Below are 19,928 nucleotides of genomic sequence, written 5' to 3'. Positions count from 1 at the left end.
AATGAGATATTATATTTTCAGAATATTAACCTGCTATGATTCCAAGTAGATTCCCGTACCAGAAAGAGATGGCAAAGCGGGAACATGCTGTTACAATGAGAAATGAACTTGAGCACTTTCAAACAGCCTTTTGATTATTATAACTATAGCTGCTGCCATTCCCTATACCTGCACAGCTGGTATTAAAAGACCAATTCAAATGCCTTATGCATTTTGTTTGTGAAAGTTGGAGATTGCCAATTCAATTTCTTATCAGGTTGCTTTAGTAGCATCCTAAAGAATTATGAGAAATTCAACTAGCATTCAGCAAATGTATTTAAATGATAGTTGAAATAAATCAAATGAACCCAATATAACAAATCTGTGCTAAACCCTAGGTATCTCAAAGAGTGCGCCATTGTGAGGATACATACATGGACACAACCCTTCCTGTCCCCCTTTTAAAACAAGCTGTGGGTTGATTAGTACTGCTGGGGGCGATTTTGACTCAATTCTGTCCAAACCCAAGTATTAGCACAACAAACCCAATATGTGAATTTTTGCTGCATATTCAAGAAGGTATGACTAAAACTATTGTTTAAACCCAGCCTAGGGACTCTTTTCATTTGTGGGATATGCTTAATCAAAGTTTAGCCATACATAGCACAAAGCAATAGTATATCTTATAATTATCTTATGTGAGTGCAGCCATTAGGGGTACTCTAGTGCAGGGGTCTCCCAACCTTGGCAACTCTAAGACTTGTGGACTTCAGCTCCCAGAATTCCTCAGCCAGCAAAGCTGGCTGAGGAATTCTGGGAGCTGAAGTCCACAAATCTTAAAAGTTGCCAAGGTTGGGATACCCCTGCTCTAATGAGTCAAAGTTGACCGTTTAATTTGTTTTAAGGCGCTTTGCTAATTGTGGTTTATTCAGAGACCAAACAAACCATAGCTTAGCATCTTAGCCCGAACGTAGCCTACGAGAAGCGCCATGAAACGAATCCCGTCAGCACCCTTTCCTCTCAAAGCGCGGAGTTGGGGCGGGTGGGGGTTTCCAATTGGTTAGGGCTCAGCTGGCCCTTTAAGAGCAGAGGACCCTCCTTCGTCGCCATGTTCGGGGCCTCCGCGCGCAGGCGCAGCTCGGCCTCTGGGCACAACCTCGCGTGTCCTTTGCTTGGAGAGCGGAGCGCCTGTGGAGCCGGGCGAAGACACGATGGGGCACAACTCGAACTGCTCCGTGAGGGGTAAGAGCGGTAAGCGATGTGTGTCTGTGAGGGGGGGGGGCGGTCTCTTCTGTCGTTTTACTAGGTGGGAGGGGGAACTATTTTTTTTTTCTCCCGGCGGCAACTCTAGGGCCGCTTTCCCTTTCTTCCCCAAAGGCTGCACCTCGCCCTCGACACGGGCTACACGTGTCTTCTTTCTCGCGCTCATCCCCACGTGCGGGGCTGCCCTCGGAAGACAAAAGCCCGGCTGCAGTCGGACCGAGCGGGAGAACGCCTGCCTGTTTTTTTTCCTCTGCGACCTTCACACGATCCTCTCTCCCTCCCTGGCTTGCGTGTCAAGGGCGCGTCTGAAGATGGTTGTATTGTTGTGTTGGGTTTTTTTTTCTCACGTGACACCCCCCCACACACACACAGACACACACACCTGGCTCCTTTACCTTCTCAGGAGTTGGGAGTCCTCGCTTTATGACCGCCCCACTTGTTTGCAACCGAGGACGAAGCCCCTCGCCCCCTTTTTTTCCCCCTTGTGGCGCCCTTGCTCCAGATCTTGTTTATCCCCCCCCCCCGCTACTCTCTCTTGTCGAAACTTTTTATTTTTTAAAAAAAATAATACTCCGAGAACAAAGAAACTAGAATCATGGGATGCTTCCCTCCGAAATAATAGGAGGTTTCCTCAATTAGGATGGGTTTTGTTTTTTCAAAACAGCCTCCAATAGATCGTGTGCTTGAGTGACTCTCTTCCAAACCACCTTTGCCCGCCCCCCCCTTTACTCCTTTTAGCCTCCTTTAAATTTTAACAGGGTTGAGTAATATTGCCCACCTGCTGGGAAATTATGTGGCCCTAGATATCAGGGGGGAAAAAAATCAGGTTATAAATCAATGTTTAACCAGCTATGGGTAATTTTTGACTTTGGACCACAATTGAACCCAACGTTTATGTTGCTAAGCAAGGCGGTTAAGCGAGTGGCACTTTATTTTATGACTTTTTTATTTTTTATTTTGCCAGGGTTGTTAAGCGAAGCATTGCAGTAGTTAAGTGAATCATATAGTTGTTCAAGAGAATCTGGCTCCCCCCTCCCCACCTTTATCAAAAGCTGGCTGGAAAGATAGTGTGGATCAGGGGTGAAATCCAGCAGGTTCTGACAGGTTCTGGAGAACCGGTAGCGGAAATTTTGAGTAGTTCGGAGAACCGGCAAATACCACCTCTGGCTGGCCCCAGAGTGGGGTGGGAATGGAGATTTTGCAGTATCCTTCCCCTGGAGTTGGGTGGGAATGGAGATTTTGCAGTATCCTTCCCTTGCCATGCCCACCACGCCCACAGAACCGGTAGTAAAAAAAATTGGATTTCACCACTGGTGTGGATAGTGATCATACGACCTCTGAACGTTGCAACTGTCCTAAATTTAGGAGAAATGTCTTACAGTGAGAGCAATAAACCAGTGGAACGGCTTGCCTTCAGAAATGGGTGCTCCATTACTGGAGGCTTTTAAGAAAAGACTGGCCAGTCGTTTGTTTGAAATGGTATAGAGTCTCCTGTTTAAGCAAGGGGTTGGACTAGAAGACCTCCAGGGTCCCTTCCAACTCTTATTATGTTAAAATATATGCCTATTGCCAAACACCTGACTTTAGATTACTTGACTAGAGGGATGCTTCAATCATAAGTAGGGGAACTAGTCATAAGTCACTTTTTTGAGTGTGATTGTAACTTTGGTCACTAAATGAATGGTTGTAAGTCAAGGACAACCTGTAGTATGCTATTTTAATGGTGTGTTTTGTCTTTGAGACGATCTTCAGAGCAGTTTTCTTAGAAATACTAATTGTTACAAGAGTATTCTCTATCCCAAATGTATGAGGACTGACAGTTGTGTAAAAGGGATGCTTTGCATGTGCCCTGAGGTTGGCACGCTTGCATATTTAAGTGTTCAAGGGCTGCTTTCCAATTCTGAAAGCAGGTGTTAAATGACTCTGCTCAGGTGGAATACCTTTCCCTAAGGCTGAGCTAGATATCTGTCAGAGAACATGAACCAAGTGTGCTTTGAACTACAAAGGAACATCTTGGGCAAAAAATTTTTTAAAAACCCGCAGTTCTACCTGTGAAGGTTCAAATTAACTGATTTATTGCTAAAAGCCTATGCACAGGAATCTTCTCAACTAATGACCAATGGTTAGCTTTAGACAAGGGTAAATGGCTCTCAAGGGGGTAGGGGTTGTCCTTAGTTTGCTTGTGGCTCCTTAACAACTAAACTGATCCCTCTTTTTATTTCTCTCTGGCTTTGCCAGTCCTTCTCTTACAAACAGTGAAGCAATAAAAAATAAAGCAAAGCAGAAGAGAAGTTTTCTTGTGTGCTGTTAACAGTTATGAAGATTAAGGTGTCATGCTGTAAATAACTTTGGACCTGCCTAAACTCTTTTTAGATATAACTGTAATTGTCTTTGTGCAAAAAAACAACAACAAATAAAATGTCCTTGTGATAAGGATGTACGTGAAACAGAAAAACGTACTCCTTTATTTTAAGCTCAGGACAAAACAGTCCTACTCAGAATGTTCCACTGATGTCTGTCTTCAGCAGGAAGAAACAATTCCAGTGTTTTGAGGGGACAAAAAAAAATCAAAATATGTTCAGTATTCTACTATAGCAAAATGAGATTTTTAAACAACCCTTATTTTGGGGGTTCTTTTTGTCATTCAAGCCATACAAGTGTGAGGTAGTGCTCTAGATTAAATATTCTTTGTAACATATTCTACAGAAATATTGCTCAAAGAAATGATGCTTTTTTAAAAAAAAAATTTAAGAATTATTAGAAATAATTAAAGTACCTTCTGCAGCATAAGAGACGTATTAACTCAGCAAAACCACCAGGAATAATAATTTTGAGTGATTTCAGTGCAGCCAAAATACTCTATGGCTATAGGGTTGAGAAAAGCTCAGATGTATATACATGCACTGATCTTTTTTTTTTTTTTGCATAGATCTAACATCTGGCATGGTATAAAATTATTTACATACCCTGTTTCCCCCAAAATAAGACATCCCCTGATAATAAGCCCAATCGGGCTTTTTGAGTGCATGACAATAAGGCCAAGCGCTTATTTTCAGGGTTCAAAAAATATAAGACAGGGTCTTATTTTCGGGGAAACACAGTAATAACTAGTACAATTGCAGTTTCATTGTCTGAGATTTGCTTTCCTATTTTGTATACCTTCATTGGTTGCCCTTTTACCATTGATCCAATCTGTTGCTATACGTTTGTTGATTGTCATTACATGGGAGCTTTATTTTTGTGAAGGCTGAAAAGGGGGAAAAAAACTTCAGTATTTCTGATACTTTGAATAGCTTTTCTTGCTCTTAGTTTGGACCTAAGGTAGTAAAATAGAATAGCTAAACCTACATATAAAACAGCACTCACTTCACTATGTGAAGTATTTGTGAAATAGAAAAGAATAAATCATCTTAGTTTTATGCACACCGTTAAAATGTGTATTTATATTGCATGAATAAAAATTAAAATCAATTTTATATTATGCTGTGTTTATGATATACAAGTACTTACCACTTGATAATAACTAGAAGAAGGTTGGCTGAAATAGTTTTTATTTCTTAAAAAATACCTGGGCTTTGCACCAATTGACTAAAAATATGCAGAAAAAGAATTCCCAATGTTAGAGAACTTGTGCTACTGACAAATTTTTGCTCCAGAAGACGGAGGGAAGAACAGATTATTGTCTGTCCTTGACTGTACACCCTCCAAAAGAGGACTTAATCAAGAAAGTGAAATTAGCAGGAATATTGGAGGAAAGTCATCAAAACTAAGCTAAGACTGAACTTATTCAGACATATATCTTGAATTTCAAAGTGGATTTTTATACAGTTAGATCAACAATAAGTTAGATTCTATGGCAGGAGAAGCCAAACAGAAAAGGATTGCAAGATGTGTGGGAGTTATTAAAGAAGACATAGTAAAAGCAAAATTGTTTCAATGAATTAAAACAGTACAGGAGAAGAAGTTAATATGGCTGCCTACAAAATCATATGACAATCTCGAACAGAAAAGTATAGAGATACAAAAATATATTTCTACATGTAATGGAAATAGAGACAGTATGCCAAAGAAAACTACATGTAAGTAATCCTTGTGGAAAAAAACCATGATAGTCTCTGGTGGCAAAAAATCAGGAGTCTGTTAGCACCTTTTTCAATTAATAAATGTTTTCAAAAGATATATGCTTTCATGAAGACAAAGATTCAGAGCATTCAATCTGATAGGATATACCATTACAGACTTCAGAGTCAACTATTTTGGAAAAAAAATTAACTTTAATTCCATAATTAAGCAAGAGGTAGCTGAATTCAAATAAACCCAAAGGTTTCAGGCAATCTTAAGAATGTTTCAACCAACACAATGAGTTTTTAACAAATTGCAATTGTTAATTGATGAGGTATTCGTAACCTATCTCTCATTTAATCAGTATCTACATTATGAACCCTGATCCTTCTGTTGCCTCAGCCTAATTGAAATCCTATATCATTTTAACCATCCTAGACATCTGATGAAGTGAAGCCCACTAAGATTTTTTTTTTGAAGAACAGGATCTCCCATTTCTGCACCAGAAGGCCTTGGAATACCCTTCTCCTTGAGATTGGGCTGGCCTCACCTTTTTAACTTTCCAGAAGGGGGTAAAAAACTGGGTCTTCTCCCAAGTGCCAGGATAGGGTAAGATTGGAGTTTGAAGACAGTGATGCCAGTTACATCAAAGACGTTTGGTTGTGGCATCAGGTTTTTCTTTTGTAACTTTTTTATCACCATAATAATAGAATTCTTTATTGGCCAAGGGTGATTGGACACACAAGGAATTTGTCTCTGGTGCACAAGCTCTCAGTGTACATACATATATTACTTTGGAATATATTTTTATAGTACTTGAATTATGTCTATGGAGATTCTCAGTCATCTAGATCATGGTTGTCCCAAAGGTGCTTTTTCAAGAGGCAACTGGACTTTCTGGTTTTTCTTTGAAGACGTTTCACTTCTCATCCAAGAAGCTTCTTCGACTCTGAGCTGAAGAAGCTTCTTGGTTGAGAAGCGAAACGTCTTCAAAGAAAACCAGAAAGTCCAGTTGCCTCTTGAAAAAGCACCTTTGGGAGTACTTGAATTACTTGAGCTGTAGTGGCACAGTGGTTAGAATGCAGTCCTACAGGCTGCAGTCCTACAGTCTGCTGGCTGCCAGCAGTTCAAGTGTCACCGGCTCAAGGTTGACTCAGCCTTCCTCCCTTCCAAGGTCAGTAACATGAGGACCCAGATTGTTGGGGTCAGTATACTGACTCTGTAAATCACTTAGAGAGGGCTGTAAAATCTTAAGTGCTATTGCTATTGAATATATGTATTACTTGATATTACTTGAATAATACTTGAATATATGTATTACAACATACATATATTACTTTTATATATTTGGATTTCTACAGCTGTTATGATTGGCCCAGACTTGTATAAATGGCCATATAAGTCTTTTATAAATAAATAAATAAGGATGTATTGCCAGCTAAATTGTATTCTTTGTCTGTTTTTCTTAATGTTTTACTTTTCCTTCCTTTTCTGTTGGACTGCCAAAGAAGCATTTATTCTCCTTATAAACAGCAAGAGAATTTTCAGATACTGGGGGCTTCCATTCTTAAGCCTTTTTCCTTTTAAGCAGCTGCCTCATTGGATCAGACTGCCTGCCAAAGTGATTCTCTCCCCCACTTGGCTAATCAGAAGGCAATAAATGCTCCCCATGCTATCTTAAGGAACAGTAGGGAAGCCGAGTGATTCCCAAACTGGACAGGATGAAGCATCACATCAAAGGACATTGTTTTTTCTGTTTCCCCAGTCCATTGATCAGTGGATCTCAGGGCCTGGGAAAGCAGTCCCCCCCTCCCCCTTTGCAAACTGTTTGCATGGGAAAACACCTGGTGTAGCTCTCATCTGGGAGAATCCAAAGAAAAAGAAATGTCATCCTACCCAGCTCTTTCAATGTTTATCAGTAGAGGTTACCCTCATAACGAGGCAGTAAAAGCACCATCATTTCTTCTGTTGGCCTAGGCTTCCATCTCTAATCAGGTCTCAAGCAAAGGAAATGCATCACTTAGCTCACATGGGCAATTGAGAAGACAGAATGCCTCTTAGGATCCTGGGTGTGGGTTCTCCTGGCACCAGTTCATCTTATAGCTTTCTCTATCCCAGGCTTTTAGATGGGGAATTAAGGAGGGCCATCAAGAAGGTAAGCGTGCAGTGGACTTGGAGGCTGTTTTTATGAAGCACTCCCGGCCACAAACATTTGCTTAAATGTTTGATGTCAAGAGAGCCTACTGTCAGTTATTCATTGATCTGTTTTAGATCCAGGAATGGCTGAAGTGTTCTCTGAGCTCTGAGCCAGTAGTAAGAATTCTCAGATGCAGGCTCAGAGTGGGCCTTACCCATTGTAAAAAAAGCTTTCATTATTTCCAAGCTTTTTGGTACACATTCCCAGGTCATTACAGTATTGAATTCTAAAATTTGATGCCTAGGAACCTCCTCAGTTCAATTTCAAAGGCAATCATTTTAAAGATGGAGAGTTGCATGCAGACATCCTATCGATGGGCATAATAACATTCTTTAAACAGGAGGCTACTGGTTCACCACTCAAGCAATGGAAGCCATATCCCTGCTTATCTAATCCAGAGTGCCATGGTCCAAATAATATTTGATCAAACACAAATATAAACAATACAAATACTATCATGCACAGACAACTGTGGCTTAAAATTTGAAATGCAAAGCCAATCTAGTCTTAGTAGAACAATAGACAGGTGATTTACGAGAGCCCAGACATGCTCACATAATATTTTTCAGCCAGTCTAATAAGTACTAGGAGTCATTTGGAAGGCAGTGCTGGATTTGCTGGTAGTTTGCAAAGTTTCTGCCTCATGTAGAGTGCTGTAAATAAAAATGACATACCAAGATCCACCAGTAGAAGGCAGTGTTGCTTCTCCATCATCAGAGTCACTTGGGTGTTTGGTATAGTTGGTCCTAGTTGTATCATAGAACTGAAAGAGCTAATCTTAACCACTGATTCATATTGTCTTCCAGGTGGCCATGGCAAACACTGGTGATCCAGGCCATTCAATCATCTGTTTGCCTTGGTTTAATCAGAAAAGTTCTCATTTCTTTTCAAGATGTGCAAAGAGAATAGGAACTGGGGAGAATTCTGGATCTCAGAAGGGTCAGCTGACATATGTGATGTGACATGTTCTATATAGAAAATCTGAAACCCATAACTGGTTTTCCACAGAGGGCACCTTGGTTGAAACATCAAATGGTTCAAAGGGGAAAGCAGAAGTTATTTTGGCAATTATCAATAGTCTGAGTCTTCAGCAGTTCTTTTCTATCAGACATGACCTTCTCTGCCTGTTTTATAAACTATATTTGCAGGTCATGTCTACTTTCCACAAGGCATAGGGAATATGTCTACCATCTTTTTTTTTTTTTTTGCCAGCCAGCTCTTTTGAAATTTAAGGCGAGGAACTACACGTGTAAAAAGCTATCAGATGTCAATTGTAGAAGACCAAGGATTGGAATTGGTTAGCTTATGTCTTTGTTTCTTTCCAGCTATCTTGGCTACAAGCCATTCTGCATAGGCACCAGGTGGATTAAACTCTATATAGCCTCTCGCTACAAGGGACAGCCTGTTTCTGCCCTGGCAGGTATGATGGCCCACTTTACTAGAATCACAGCTACATTGGTTACAGAAAATTTATGACCAGAATTGCTATTGCTAAGCGATGCAGTTATTAGATGAGTTGTGCCCAATTTTATGACTCAGTCATTAAATGAATTCTGCTTCCCCCATTGACTTTGCTTATTAGAAGTCCTGGAAAGGTTGCAAATTATGATCACATGATCCCTGGGATGCTGCAACCAGTGTAAATACATGCTGGTTGTCAAGTGCCTGATTTTTGATCATGTGACTGCAGGTCACTGCAACATTCGTAAATTTAAGGATTAGTGATAACTTTTTTCAGGATTGTCATAATTTCAAGTGGTGGTTAAACGGTCATAAGTGAAGAATTACCTTTACTTTCTGTACAGCTGTCCAGTGGAGTAAAATATGCAGGATAGCAACACAGTCCTTTGAGAAGCACTATGAGTGTAGTTGGGTTATGTAAAATTTTCTTTGGCAGATGAATCTTGCAACAGGTTATTGCTAAAGCTCTCCAGCAAATAGATCCATCTCTTGGGAACTATTCCAGCTAGTGATAAAGATATTCTACAACTAGTAAAATTAAACACTGGACTTCACTATGAAGTACCTTTTTCTACTATAGAAAGACAGTGTCCAGGCCCACACTCCTTAGTTGAAGACAGGTTTTTCACTGTAAACATTTGTATTTACATCTCTTTTTCTTCTTTCTTATTTATGGAGCTTTTTCAGTTCTTTAACTAGGTTGGGAGGGGTGTTATTCTTTACTGCCACCTAGGGACTACAGAAGACTCTTTGATCCTGTTTAAAGGGAACCACCCACCCACCTAATAAAGAAATTTCATGGTAAATCCAACAATCTATCCCACTTCATGCTCTATCAGTTAGACTCTACCTCAAGTGGTGTTTCCATTTGAATATTTAAGAATTGCTGAGAAAGGCAACAATGATATTCAAAAAATAAGTACTGTGAAACAAGACTGAAAGAATTGGGAATGTCTATTTTTGGGAAGAAAAGGATTCTTTAAATATCTGAAAGGTAACTGCGCAGAAGGTAAAACTCCCTTCTAGAGCACAAGGCAATCATAGATTTAAGCTTCAGAAAGACAGATTCTGATTAAATGTTTGAAAAAGACTTTTTAACCGTCAGAAGGAAACTATTCAGTCGCTGAATAAGGTTGGATTCCAAGTAGGATTGATTTCCTGAATGACCTATTTCAATTCTACAAATATATTGCTGTATAAATCCTGCTAAGAATTTCAGTATTTTTCAATATCCAGTTCCCTATTGTATTTTTTGTGAAACAGCACAATGTTAATTACATACGTAAACATATTTTACAGTTTGTATCCTAGAAAAAGTATTTTAATTTTTTGAATTGAAATTGGCATCATATATATATATATATATACATGTATATATATACATACTGTTTAATTTATTTCCAGTTTAAGAGATTTTGGGAAATTAAAGGTTTGCAAGAATTCAGAAAAATCTCAACTGTATTCTTCATGTTACTTGATTATTTGATATCTCGAGTATTTTTTTTCCACTTGTTGCAAGAGAGAGAGAAATCTGAGAAGCAAAACAAATAAAAGCAACCTAAAGATGGTACAAATTGCAAACACATTATGTGTGATGGGTTGTTATCAGATGCCTCAAGATGCCTTCTAATCTGCAACAATGGAACGTGCTTTGGCAACATTTCCTATTGTTTATTTATGAGATGCATTTATGCCCAGCTCTGCAATGTGAAATCCTAGGGAAATTGGCAGAATAAACAATAAGAGCAAAGTAGTCTGTAACGGTTATTTATTAAATGTATGTGCCATCTTATCAGAGATGGTAGATCTGTTATAGAATTCTTTGTTCTCGAGAGGCAGATAATAGTCACTCTAAGGATCAGTGGATTTTTTATTTTGTTTAGTACCTTTTTGACTCGTTTGTTTAAACTAGATTTATACAGCATTGATCGAAGTTAAATTAGATTTAAAAAAAACATTTTTAATGTTTTGTGTAAAAAATGTATAGAAAAGTATAATAACCTAACTTTATTTTACCTGCTGATATAAAGATGAGAGATAAAGGAACAGCCCTGGTAACAAAGCAGAGACAAAAGAATCAGAAATGTTGAGGTGATGAAGAAGAATCTAAATAGAAATACAGGGAGAGAAATAAATAGTGAATCAAAAAAATGCAAAACATGTTCTTGCAAGCAAGAAGCCTTGCAAAATGATTTTCTGGTTTGGAGTGTACCTTTTATTGATTAAAACCTAATTATGAAAGCCCACTGTAAAAGGAAACCCTTTGAGAAGTATATTAATTAAGCTCTTCAGATCATCAATCTCTTTTTTAGAGAAAGCTAGCCAGTCCAAATGAAGATATTAGTATAATTAAAAACTGGTGATAGCTCTAGTATATCTTGATATCAATATACTCCAAACACCCATCACATTTGATTAAACTGGCTGTAATCGATATCCTGATGGTTTCACAAGTATGTACCTTCTTATTAGGTACTAAAATCATTGCAGTTTATGAATAAAATTTGTTTGAAACAATTCAAAATAATATATTTATGTACCTTCTAAAAATGAAAGTGACATGAGGATTCTGAAGAGTACGTTTAGTACAAAAACAATCCATGTCATTTTTATTAGAAATAAGCATGTTACAGAATTTTTTACTAGTTAATAAATACTGCTTTAGATTATGATTTAGAGCAGTGATGGCTAACCTTTTTGCCCTCACTTGTCAAAAGCGGGGGGAGTGTGGGGTGGGTGGGTATTGTGTGGCCACACCCATAATTCAATGCCTCCCGCCCCTCTGAGCATGCACGCGCCCCCCTGCACTCCCCCTGCTTTTGGCACGTGACAGCAAAAAGGTTACCGGTGGGCCCGGTAGGCCCTTTTTTCACCCTCCCCAGGCTCCAGAGACTTTCTTGGAGCCTGGGGAGGGCGAAAATGGCCTCCCAGAACCTCCACGCAAGCCCTGTACTTTATCTGGCATCCAAAACGGGCCACGTGGAGACTCCTGGAAGGGGCGGTGTGGGCAGGGCCAGGTGAAAATCAGCTGGCCAGCACGCACATGCGCACTGGAACTGAGCTAGGACAATTGCTCGCGTGCCCACAGATATGCTCCGCGTGCCACCTGTGGCACACGTGCCACAGGTTCGCCATCACGGATTTAGAGCATGGGTGTCAAGCTCGCCATGTCACCATCACATTGATGTTTCACGACATTTTTCCCCTTTGCAGAGCTGGGGTGGGTGTGGCCGCCAGTTTGACATCCCTGATTTAGAGCAAATCTACCACTCCTTGTGTCTAACCAAAAACATGGGCAAAGTTGGATACTTCTGAAAAAAGTTATGCATTGGATAGTAGTTTAAGGAAGGGCAGTCTAGTTGATCTTGTTTGTCGGTAGAGTTTGGTGGGATCAGAAAACTGCAGTTAGAAATAAATAAAATTAATTCCAAAGCAAACATGTTTTAACATTGCTAATTGGGGCTTATTTTCATGTTTAATAACACAGAGTCAATTTTTGAAGTTACAGATTTATCACAAGTAGAATTATAATACTTCGTACTTTAGATTCTGTCATTTATTGACTTCTGAATGGTATATTTGCAGCGACCGACTTGATTTTGAGGTATACAGTAAAGATATATATACAATACATCTTAATGCAACACGGTTCTACATATAATCTAGTATCTTGTTCTGGTAATGGGCGGAGTGTTTGTTTGGTTTTGTTTTGTTTTTTGGATGCTTTCAAGCCATTGTTGACTCCTGGAAAACGCCTGGACCAGTCCATGCAGTTTTCTTGGCAAGAGTTCAGAAGCCATTGTCTTCTTCCTATGGCTGAAAGGATGTGGTTGACCCAAGGTCACACAGCTGGCTTTGTGCCTAAGGCAATACTAAATCTCACAGTCTCCTGGTTTCTAGTTTAGCAGTCCTGTATCCTTTGTATGTGATGCCCTTTCTAATAATAATTCCCAAAATTAAATAGGTTCTTCCCCTGAAGTGGTCATCTAATGTATGATCCTTGAAATCATTGATGCAGTATAATTAATATATGTAACTAACATTCTACCATTAGAACACATATTAAGATGTAGTCCTTTGCCACTTACTGAGGAGTAAGCTCCGTTGGTTTGGCTGGAATTTAATTCTGAGTAGTCATGTACAGGACTGCATTTCATAGCTTCTGTTCTGAACAAACTTTAACAATAAGAGATAGTGCATGTTAAGAGTGGGGTGGGGAGCATGCAGAGAATTGGAAAGGTTTTGGAGGGAAAAGGGAAAATCTATTAAAAAACAGACGACAATCCACTAAGCATATCTAAGGAAACCAACAGAAAACACCTTGCAATTCTTGATTTTCAAGGTCAGGTTGTATCAACGAAAATTTTGACTGGTTTTCTATTTTTCTCTTTCAGTTGAATGGATTGCTGCAGTCGCTTTTGCTGCAGGAACAGCAGCTGTTGGGTATCTCGCTTACAAAAAGTTTTTTAGCAAGGGCAAAGGTTGTAACGGAATGGTGAACCTCCATATTCAGAAAGATAATCCCAAAGTAGTTCATGCATTTGATATGGAAGATTTGGGAGAGAAAGCAGTATACTGCCGATGTTGGAGATCTAAAACGGTGAGAGAACAGCATGCTCAAATCTCTTGTAAATTTTTATTGTGAATGTATTTGTTGAATTTCCAAAACAAAATAATGGGGGGGGGGGGGTTTAAACAGGAAGCTGTTACTAGAAAACTACTTTTTCATTGATCCTTGAAGTAATGATCAAAGAGTATTTGAAACAGAGAAATCATGATGTGACGAGAGAGATGTGAAGGCTCACAAAAATTGGGAGAGGGAAAACATTCCAAAATGTTTCTGCAAGAATTCTGTAAAGAATTGGCATATCCTTTATTTATAAATCAATGGCTAAGAGTTCCACAGAATATTAAATAAGTTATGGTCTTAAGTTAAGACTAATTCAACAAGATACACTTTTTCATGTTGGGTGTGTCAGAGATTGTTTCAGAAAGACTGGCTTTCAACACAAATACAATGGATCAGGGAATATTTATTCATATGATATTGGTTTGTCCTTCTATTGACTTATTTTGTTTCAATAGCCATATCTTAGTTAAGCTGAGATCAATATGGTTTAAAACAGGAATCCCCAACCCCCAGGTGGTGACCCACTATTGGGCCTTGAACCCTTCAGAACTGGGCCACAGAAGTGGCGGGCAAGCAGCGCATACATCTCTAGCAGTGGGCGGGTGCGGGCGCCCACTACTCACACAAATGGAGTTGCGCATATGTGCTTGCCTGCAGCTTGTGTGGAACCATCCCCCCCTGCCCCCCGGCCGGTCCGCAAACCCAGAAAGATTGAGGAACTCTGATTTAAAGAACTGAATCTACTTTTGAGTTATATAACTAAAACTTGGGATCTATTAAGAATTATAAATTTCTTGGACAATAGAACAACAAAAGAATTATTCTTCAATGGAAAAAATGCAGTTCTAAGACTAATTCAAATTCTTCATGTTTATGGAATGGAGATCAATTGACAAAATCAAAAGACTAATTCACAAGTTCAGGATTCAATTGTTTGCTTAAAAACTGTCCTGAATACTCTTATATAGAAAGTTTTTTTTATATTAAAGCGAAGAAGATAAAGGATGAAAAAAATCCTTTATTTTATCTTGTTTTTCTCACAAAACAAATTAAACACGAAATATTTTTTTAAAATATTTTCGTTTTAAGTGGTAGGGAAAGTGAAAGAAATTGATCTGTGATTTGATTGCTGATAGCAATAATGCTTCAGATTTGGAATATGAAATCTATTAGTATTTTATGGGACAAAATACATATCCTGTATTTCCCCCTATTTTTTATGAAAGTTAGTGAATTTTGTTAATTCAAACCAAAAAGGCATGATAGATGGAATGATTTATATGACATCTAATCATAATTGCTACTACTCTGCCTAAGCAGAAGTATCACAAAAACTATTAATTCTCTTGATTAATGCATACAAATCCAAATTTTTATATTGATCTGGAAGAGATCCACTTTTATTTACAATGAAAAGAATTGATAGGACTTTCATTCTGGTATAGCAAGATTTATTTGTTACATTTATTTGCTGTCTATCTCGCTGTGAGGCTACTCTAGGTGGCTTACAACAATAAAAATGAATAAATGAAAAGTAGTGTAAACATAACAGTAGCAAAGTAATGAAACAATAGAATAAACAGTGAAAAAGAAAATGAGAATACAACGATATGAGAATAAAAGATGGGTGGGTGGGGAAGCAGGGAGCAAGGTGGGGTTTGCTATCAAACTATGAAAGCTGCTAATCACCACCTCCAATATAGTACTCCCCATTGGGTTCCCCGGCCAACCGGCAGAGCCAAGTCTTCAGGCTGTTACAGTGCCAAAGTTGCCAAAGTTAATATCAGTTGATGTCCCAGTGTTGCTTGGAGCAATCAGAAAGTTCTTTCACAGATCTAGAGTTAACAGTAAACGCTGTCAGGATTTAGCCCAGACTGCTGGGGAGACGATACATCCTTTCCCTCAGTTTTGGAGGAAAAGACCAAGAAGGCAGACATATTTCTCTGCAGAAAACTTTTGCCTATGGTTGGATAGACTACATTTTCTTTTACCTGCAATTTACTTTGATGCCGACTCTTTATCTTGCTGGAGATGTACATTTGATACGTGTTTTCCTTTCAGTTCCCCTTATGTGATGGGTCTCATACAAAACATAACGATGAAACAGGCGACAACGTGGGACCTCTAATCATCAAGAGGAAAGACGTGTGAACAGCAAACGGTTGAGACACCATCAAAACGATATTGTCGCGATGTTCTCTGCTCACCAGTGATTGGTGTGAAAGAAGAACTTAAATTTCACCGAAGATGTTTAGATGTGGTATGCAATGCACTGCAGCACATGTAGTTCATGTTGCTTGCTTAAAACACTACAGTGTATATGTTAGAAACAATACCTGTGACTTGATTTTTTTTGTCTTGTTAAATGCACATTCTCATTAAGTGTAAAAAATAAAAAATCCTTTAGAAGGTACTTGAAACAATGGAGATGATAACATTAAATTATTTTCAAATACATTCTGTTCTCCTAAACTCTCCTTGCCAAGAGCCATGAGATTAAACCTATATTTTTGTCAATCTCTAACTAATATATAGCTTTCTGACTTTTTTTTTTTAAGAGATCTGCAAACATTGTAGATGGAAATCATATTGCACAACATTGGTAGGCACACATCTTACTGCCTTAACGTATCTCTTCTTTTCTTACATATCTATGGCATGGTAAAGTAGTCTGGCTGGAGGTAAGTGGTTGGATCTGTGCCACGGTCGTGAATTATTTTAGAGAAGGCAGATTACTGCATAAGCCTAAAAACATATCAGAAAAGAGGAAAATGCTAGAATGCACCTGTTAATTGACACACAACATCTTTTAGGAATGTAAAAGAGAAAGCAGGAAAGGGCTTATATTTCAGATGCTGTAGATATGCTATTGGAGAGGACATCACCTTGTTAATGTGGAGTGAAATAGAAAAACAACCTGAATTCTTTGAATTCTGTCAAAGTTCAGAATTCCAGCCTCTGGGATATGGAAGAAGACCAAGTGGCTTGTGCAAACATGGAAAGGTATGGAAGGTCAACTGGATTGAATATGCAGAACGTCAGATGCTGGACAGTAAAACTTTGTGAATTAAAACCTTTAGTAGGAAGACAGCAAGGAAAAAACTTAAGGGACATTCCAGTGCCACTAACTGGGATAGTGGAAGAAGAAAGCATACTTTATATACGTGTGGATAAGCTGAGAATTGTAGGTTCCAAAATTCACCCCAATAATTGGGCTCAGCTTATGTGTGGATGGGCTTACTTGTGAAAATATAGCGTGTGGTAATGCTTTTTAAAAGTACCCATATTTCCCATATATATTCATAGAGAAGCTCATCCATGGGTAAGCAAACCCAAGTTTTTAACCAAAATATCATGAAAAACATGGATGGCACATTTTTCACGGTATTTTGCTTAAAAATTTGAAAGCCAATTTATCCTTGGATGGTTTATATGCAAATATATGTATTAATGACAAGCAGAAATTGAGGGAAAGAGGAAACAGGAATATTAAGTAGGTTACAGCTTGATTTGTGTGTATTCTATTCTGGATGTAGAAAAACATTTGGCTTTGCAAATAATGTTTTCACTTGCGTAAATTACTAGCTCATACTTCATTAGGGTTCAGTACCCAAAATAAAATTCCTCATTTGTTTAACTACCGGCTCTGGGTGTACCTATATTAGCTCCCATCCTGATCCACCCTCTCACAATATTGACTCCTTGAGCAGTAAACCAGTATTCCTGCTATCTCAGCTGGCTAGTAGGAACCAGAATGCCTGGATTTTTGTCCTTAATGGTAGTAATAAACCAATTCTATATTGTTTACTGACCAGTGTATTGTGCTATTTATGAAATAAGGCAGTTCTGTCCAGTTTTTGGGGGGAAGAATATTGGGAGGGAGGTGCTTTGGGGCAAGAGATAGCTGGAGTCCTAGATGAAGACCTTGGGCAAAGTGAGTTATTTAGTGGTTAGAATTGCATTAGAATTTTGGTTTTGTTTTGTGTTTTAGTTAGAGTTGCTTTTTTGGTATTTTATCTTTTTAAACTGTTCCGTGTATCCTTTTGGTGCCTTTAATAAAGTTGAATTTTGTTTAAATCCTGGGATTGACTAATTGCCCTCTATTACCCACCTCTGCCTGGCTGAGCTATTGACTCCCACTTTTTTTTGTATGGTTTCTCTTTCTGTATTTAGCCACCTGAGGTACCCAGGTGGTGTGGAAGGGGAAAGGGGTTGTGGTGAAGGGAGGGGGTAGCAGTACTTTTCTAGTCGCTGTTCACTCACAGGTACTGAAATATCTCAGGAGGGACAGATTCAATCCCAAGGTTGCCTTTTCTCGTTATTACAAGGGATTGGATTGCATATCAAAACATAATTAAGTTTTAAAATTGGTATTCCATATGCAGTTAGCTATACCTACTGTTTTTCAAATTGCAAGTGGCTTTCCTCTGTGGCACTTAGCTAAATTACACTATACAAACTTGAATACTGGAGGTAATAATGTAATTGAACTCTTTTTTGCACTAAAAAGAATGGAAAATCTTAAGCTACTTGCATGGTTCTAAAATATTACAATCCCTTGCAGATGAGGATTTTTATTAGATCACTCTGGGTAATTTGTTGCTTGCGTAATTCATCCTGGGTATGGTAGAATGCATCATCTAATGGCTTGGGATACACATTATTGAGCCACAAATGACTAATTTGGTTCTGGTTTAATATGCTGTGGAAAAACTATGGGGTGTGTGATTCATACACATACATGCAGTTTGTAATGTTTCAGAGCTTGGAATGTATTGTTTTGATTTTGAAATACACTGTTCCAATTTCAGAAAGTGTTAATGATCTGTGCTTAATAGAAGGGTTCAGAGCTCAGAAAATTTCTGGTAAAATCAGAACAGTGACAGAATGGTTTCTGTAGGATCAGAATGTTACTTTTCAAACTTAAATATTTTGAAACAACAAAATCCAAATACTTTGGATTTAATTTGGAATCTGAATCTACTTCCAGCCTCATCATTATATCATTACACAATGTTGACCTCCAACATTTCTTGGGATTCTCTACATTCTGAAGTCTGCATCTGTAAGAACGTTCTGCTCCTTGCATTTGCTGTCCATGGCAAGACCTTATTTGACAGTGTGGCCCTTTAATTACTTTGGCATTGAGACAATGGGTTGGTTTGCAATTTATTTTTTAAAACCCTAACCTCCTCTGAAGTAAAAGAAAAAGAAAACCCTGTGGCTTATAAGGTTTTTACAGTATTTAGGCAGTCCATGGATTTATATTAAAAATGCATGAAACAAACCAAAAAGATTGGGAAAAATGATGGGAAGCAATTGCGTGCCATTGTCTATTACATCGCACATCAAGCTGAAAGTTTGATTATTAAGAACACATGTTCCATTGCATTATATTGCCCTTTTTGCTTGCTGTTCTTATGTGGCTTTCTGCATTCTCTGAACCTGAAATATCTATCTATCTATCTATCTATCTATCTATCTATCTATCTATCTATCTATCTATCTATCTTATCTATTTATTTATTTATTATATTTCTATACCGCCTTTCTCCCGTAGGACTCAAGGCGGTGTACAGTCAAGAAAAATATAGACACACAAACATCATAAAATTGCTAATTAAAATTATTACTTAGTTTGGTCAATTAAAGAGCCTTGGTAGTACAGTGGTCTAAAGCACCCTGTTATTAAGACCAGCTGCCTGCAATTACTGCAGGTTCGAATCTTGCCAGGCTCAAGGTTGACTCAGCCTTCCATCCTTTCTAAGGTAGGTAAATTGAGGACCCAGTTTGTGGGGGCAATAAGCTGACTTTGTATAAATATACAAAAAAGGATGAAGGCTATTGCTTAGCGCATTGTAAGCCGCCCTGAGTCTCCGGAGAAGGGCGGCATATAAATCAAATTTTAAAAAAAATTAAATAAAACCCAGAATTAGATCACATTTAAAAAAATCATTCACATGTTCATATGTTTAGCAAACTATGACTTTGTGTCTTCACTCTGACAAGTCTCAATTTCTGCATACCCAATATCATAATTACAATTTTGGTTAAAGAGCAGACTGTTGATGGGGTTGATGTAATAGGCTGTTGTGTGCCATACTTATCAATATTTTTAATCTCAGTTTGCCACAGAAAAACTACAGCATTGTACACCAAGTGGCTATATTTCTCTGCATATTTATTTATTGGTTCGATTATGATGGAACAATCTAAAAATAAATATTTTAGTCAATCAGGGAGCCAATTTATAATTCAATATATTGTGTGCACCCAACCAACTGGGACAACTGAGTAAATTGCGATCACGGTTAATTATGAAGCTTTGGCAAAACA

At 38.3% G+C, this 19,928-nt stretch overlaps 1 protein-coding gene across 2 annotated transcripts; it reads left to right on the top strand.

Moving 5' to 3' along the window:
- Positions 1–982: 982 nt before the first annotated feature.
- CISD1 (CDGSH iron sulfur domain 1) lies at positions 983–17,669 on the top strand. 2 transcript variants are annotated; one of them, XM_060682273.2, is made up of 3 exons: positions 983–1,230; positions 13,357–13,562; positions 15,654–17,669. In XM_060682273.2, exons 1-3 carry the CDS (start codon positions 1,191–1,193, stop codon positions 15,741–15,743), a joined length of 336 nt encoding a protein of 111 aa, XP_060538256.2. In that variant the 5' UTR covers positions 983–1,190; the 3' UTR covers positions 15,744–17,669. The 2 variants fall into 2 exon arrangements, with proteins under 2 accessions (XP_060538256.2, XP_060538257.2); XM_060682274.2 differs by having other exon boundaries at positions 1,073–1,221.
- The last annotated feature ends 2,259 nt before the right edge of the window (positions 17,670–19,928 follow it).

Source organism: Pantherophis guttatus, chromosome 6 (assembly GCF_059756535.1).
Source record: "Pantherophis guttatus breed Tessera chromosome 6, ASM5975653v1, whole genome shotgun sequence".
NCBI classification, from domain to species: Eukaryota; Metazoa; Chordata; class Lepidosauria; order Squamata; family Colubridae; genus Pantherophis; species Pantherophis guttatus.
The sequence above is the reverse complement of the archived record's forward strand: the minus strand, read 5'-3'. Positions and strand labels throughout refer to the sequence as shown.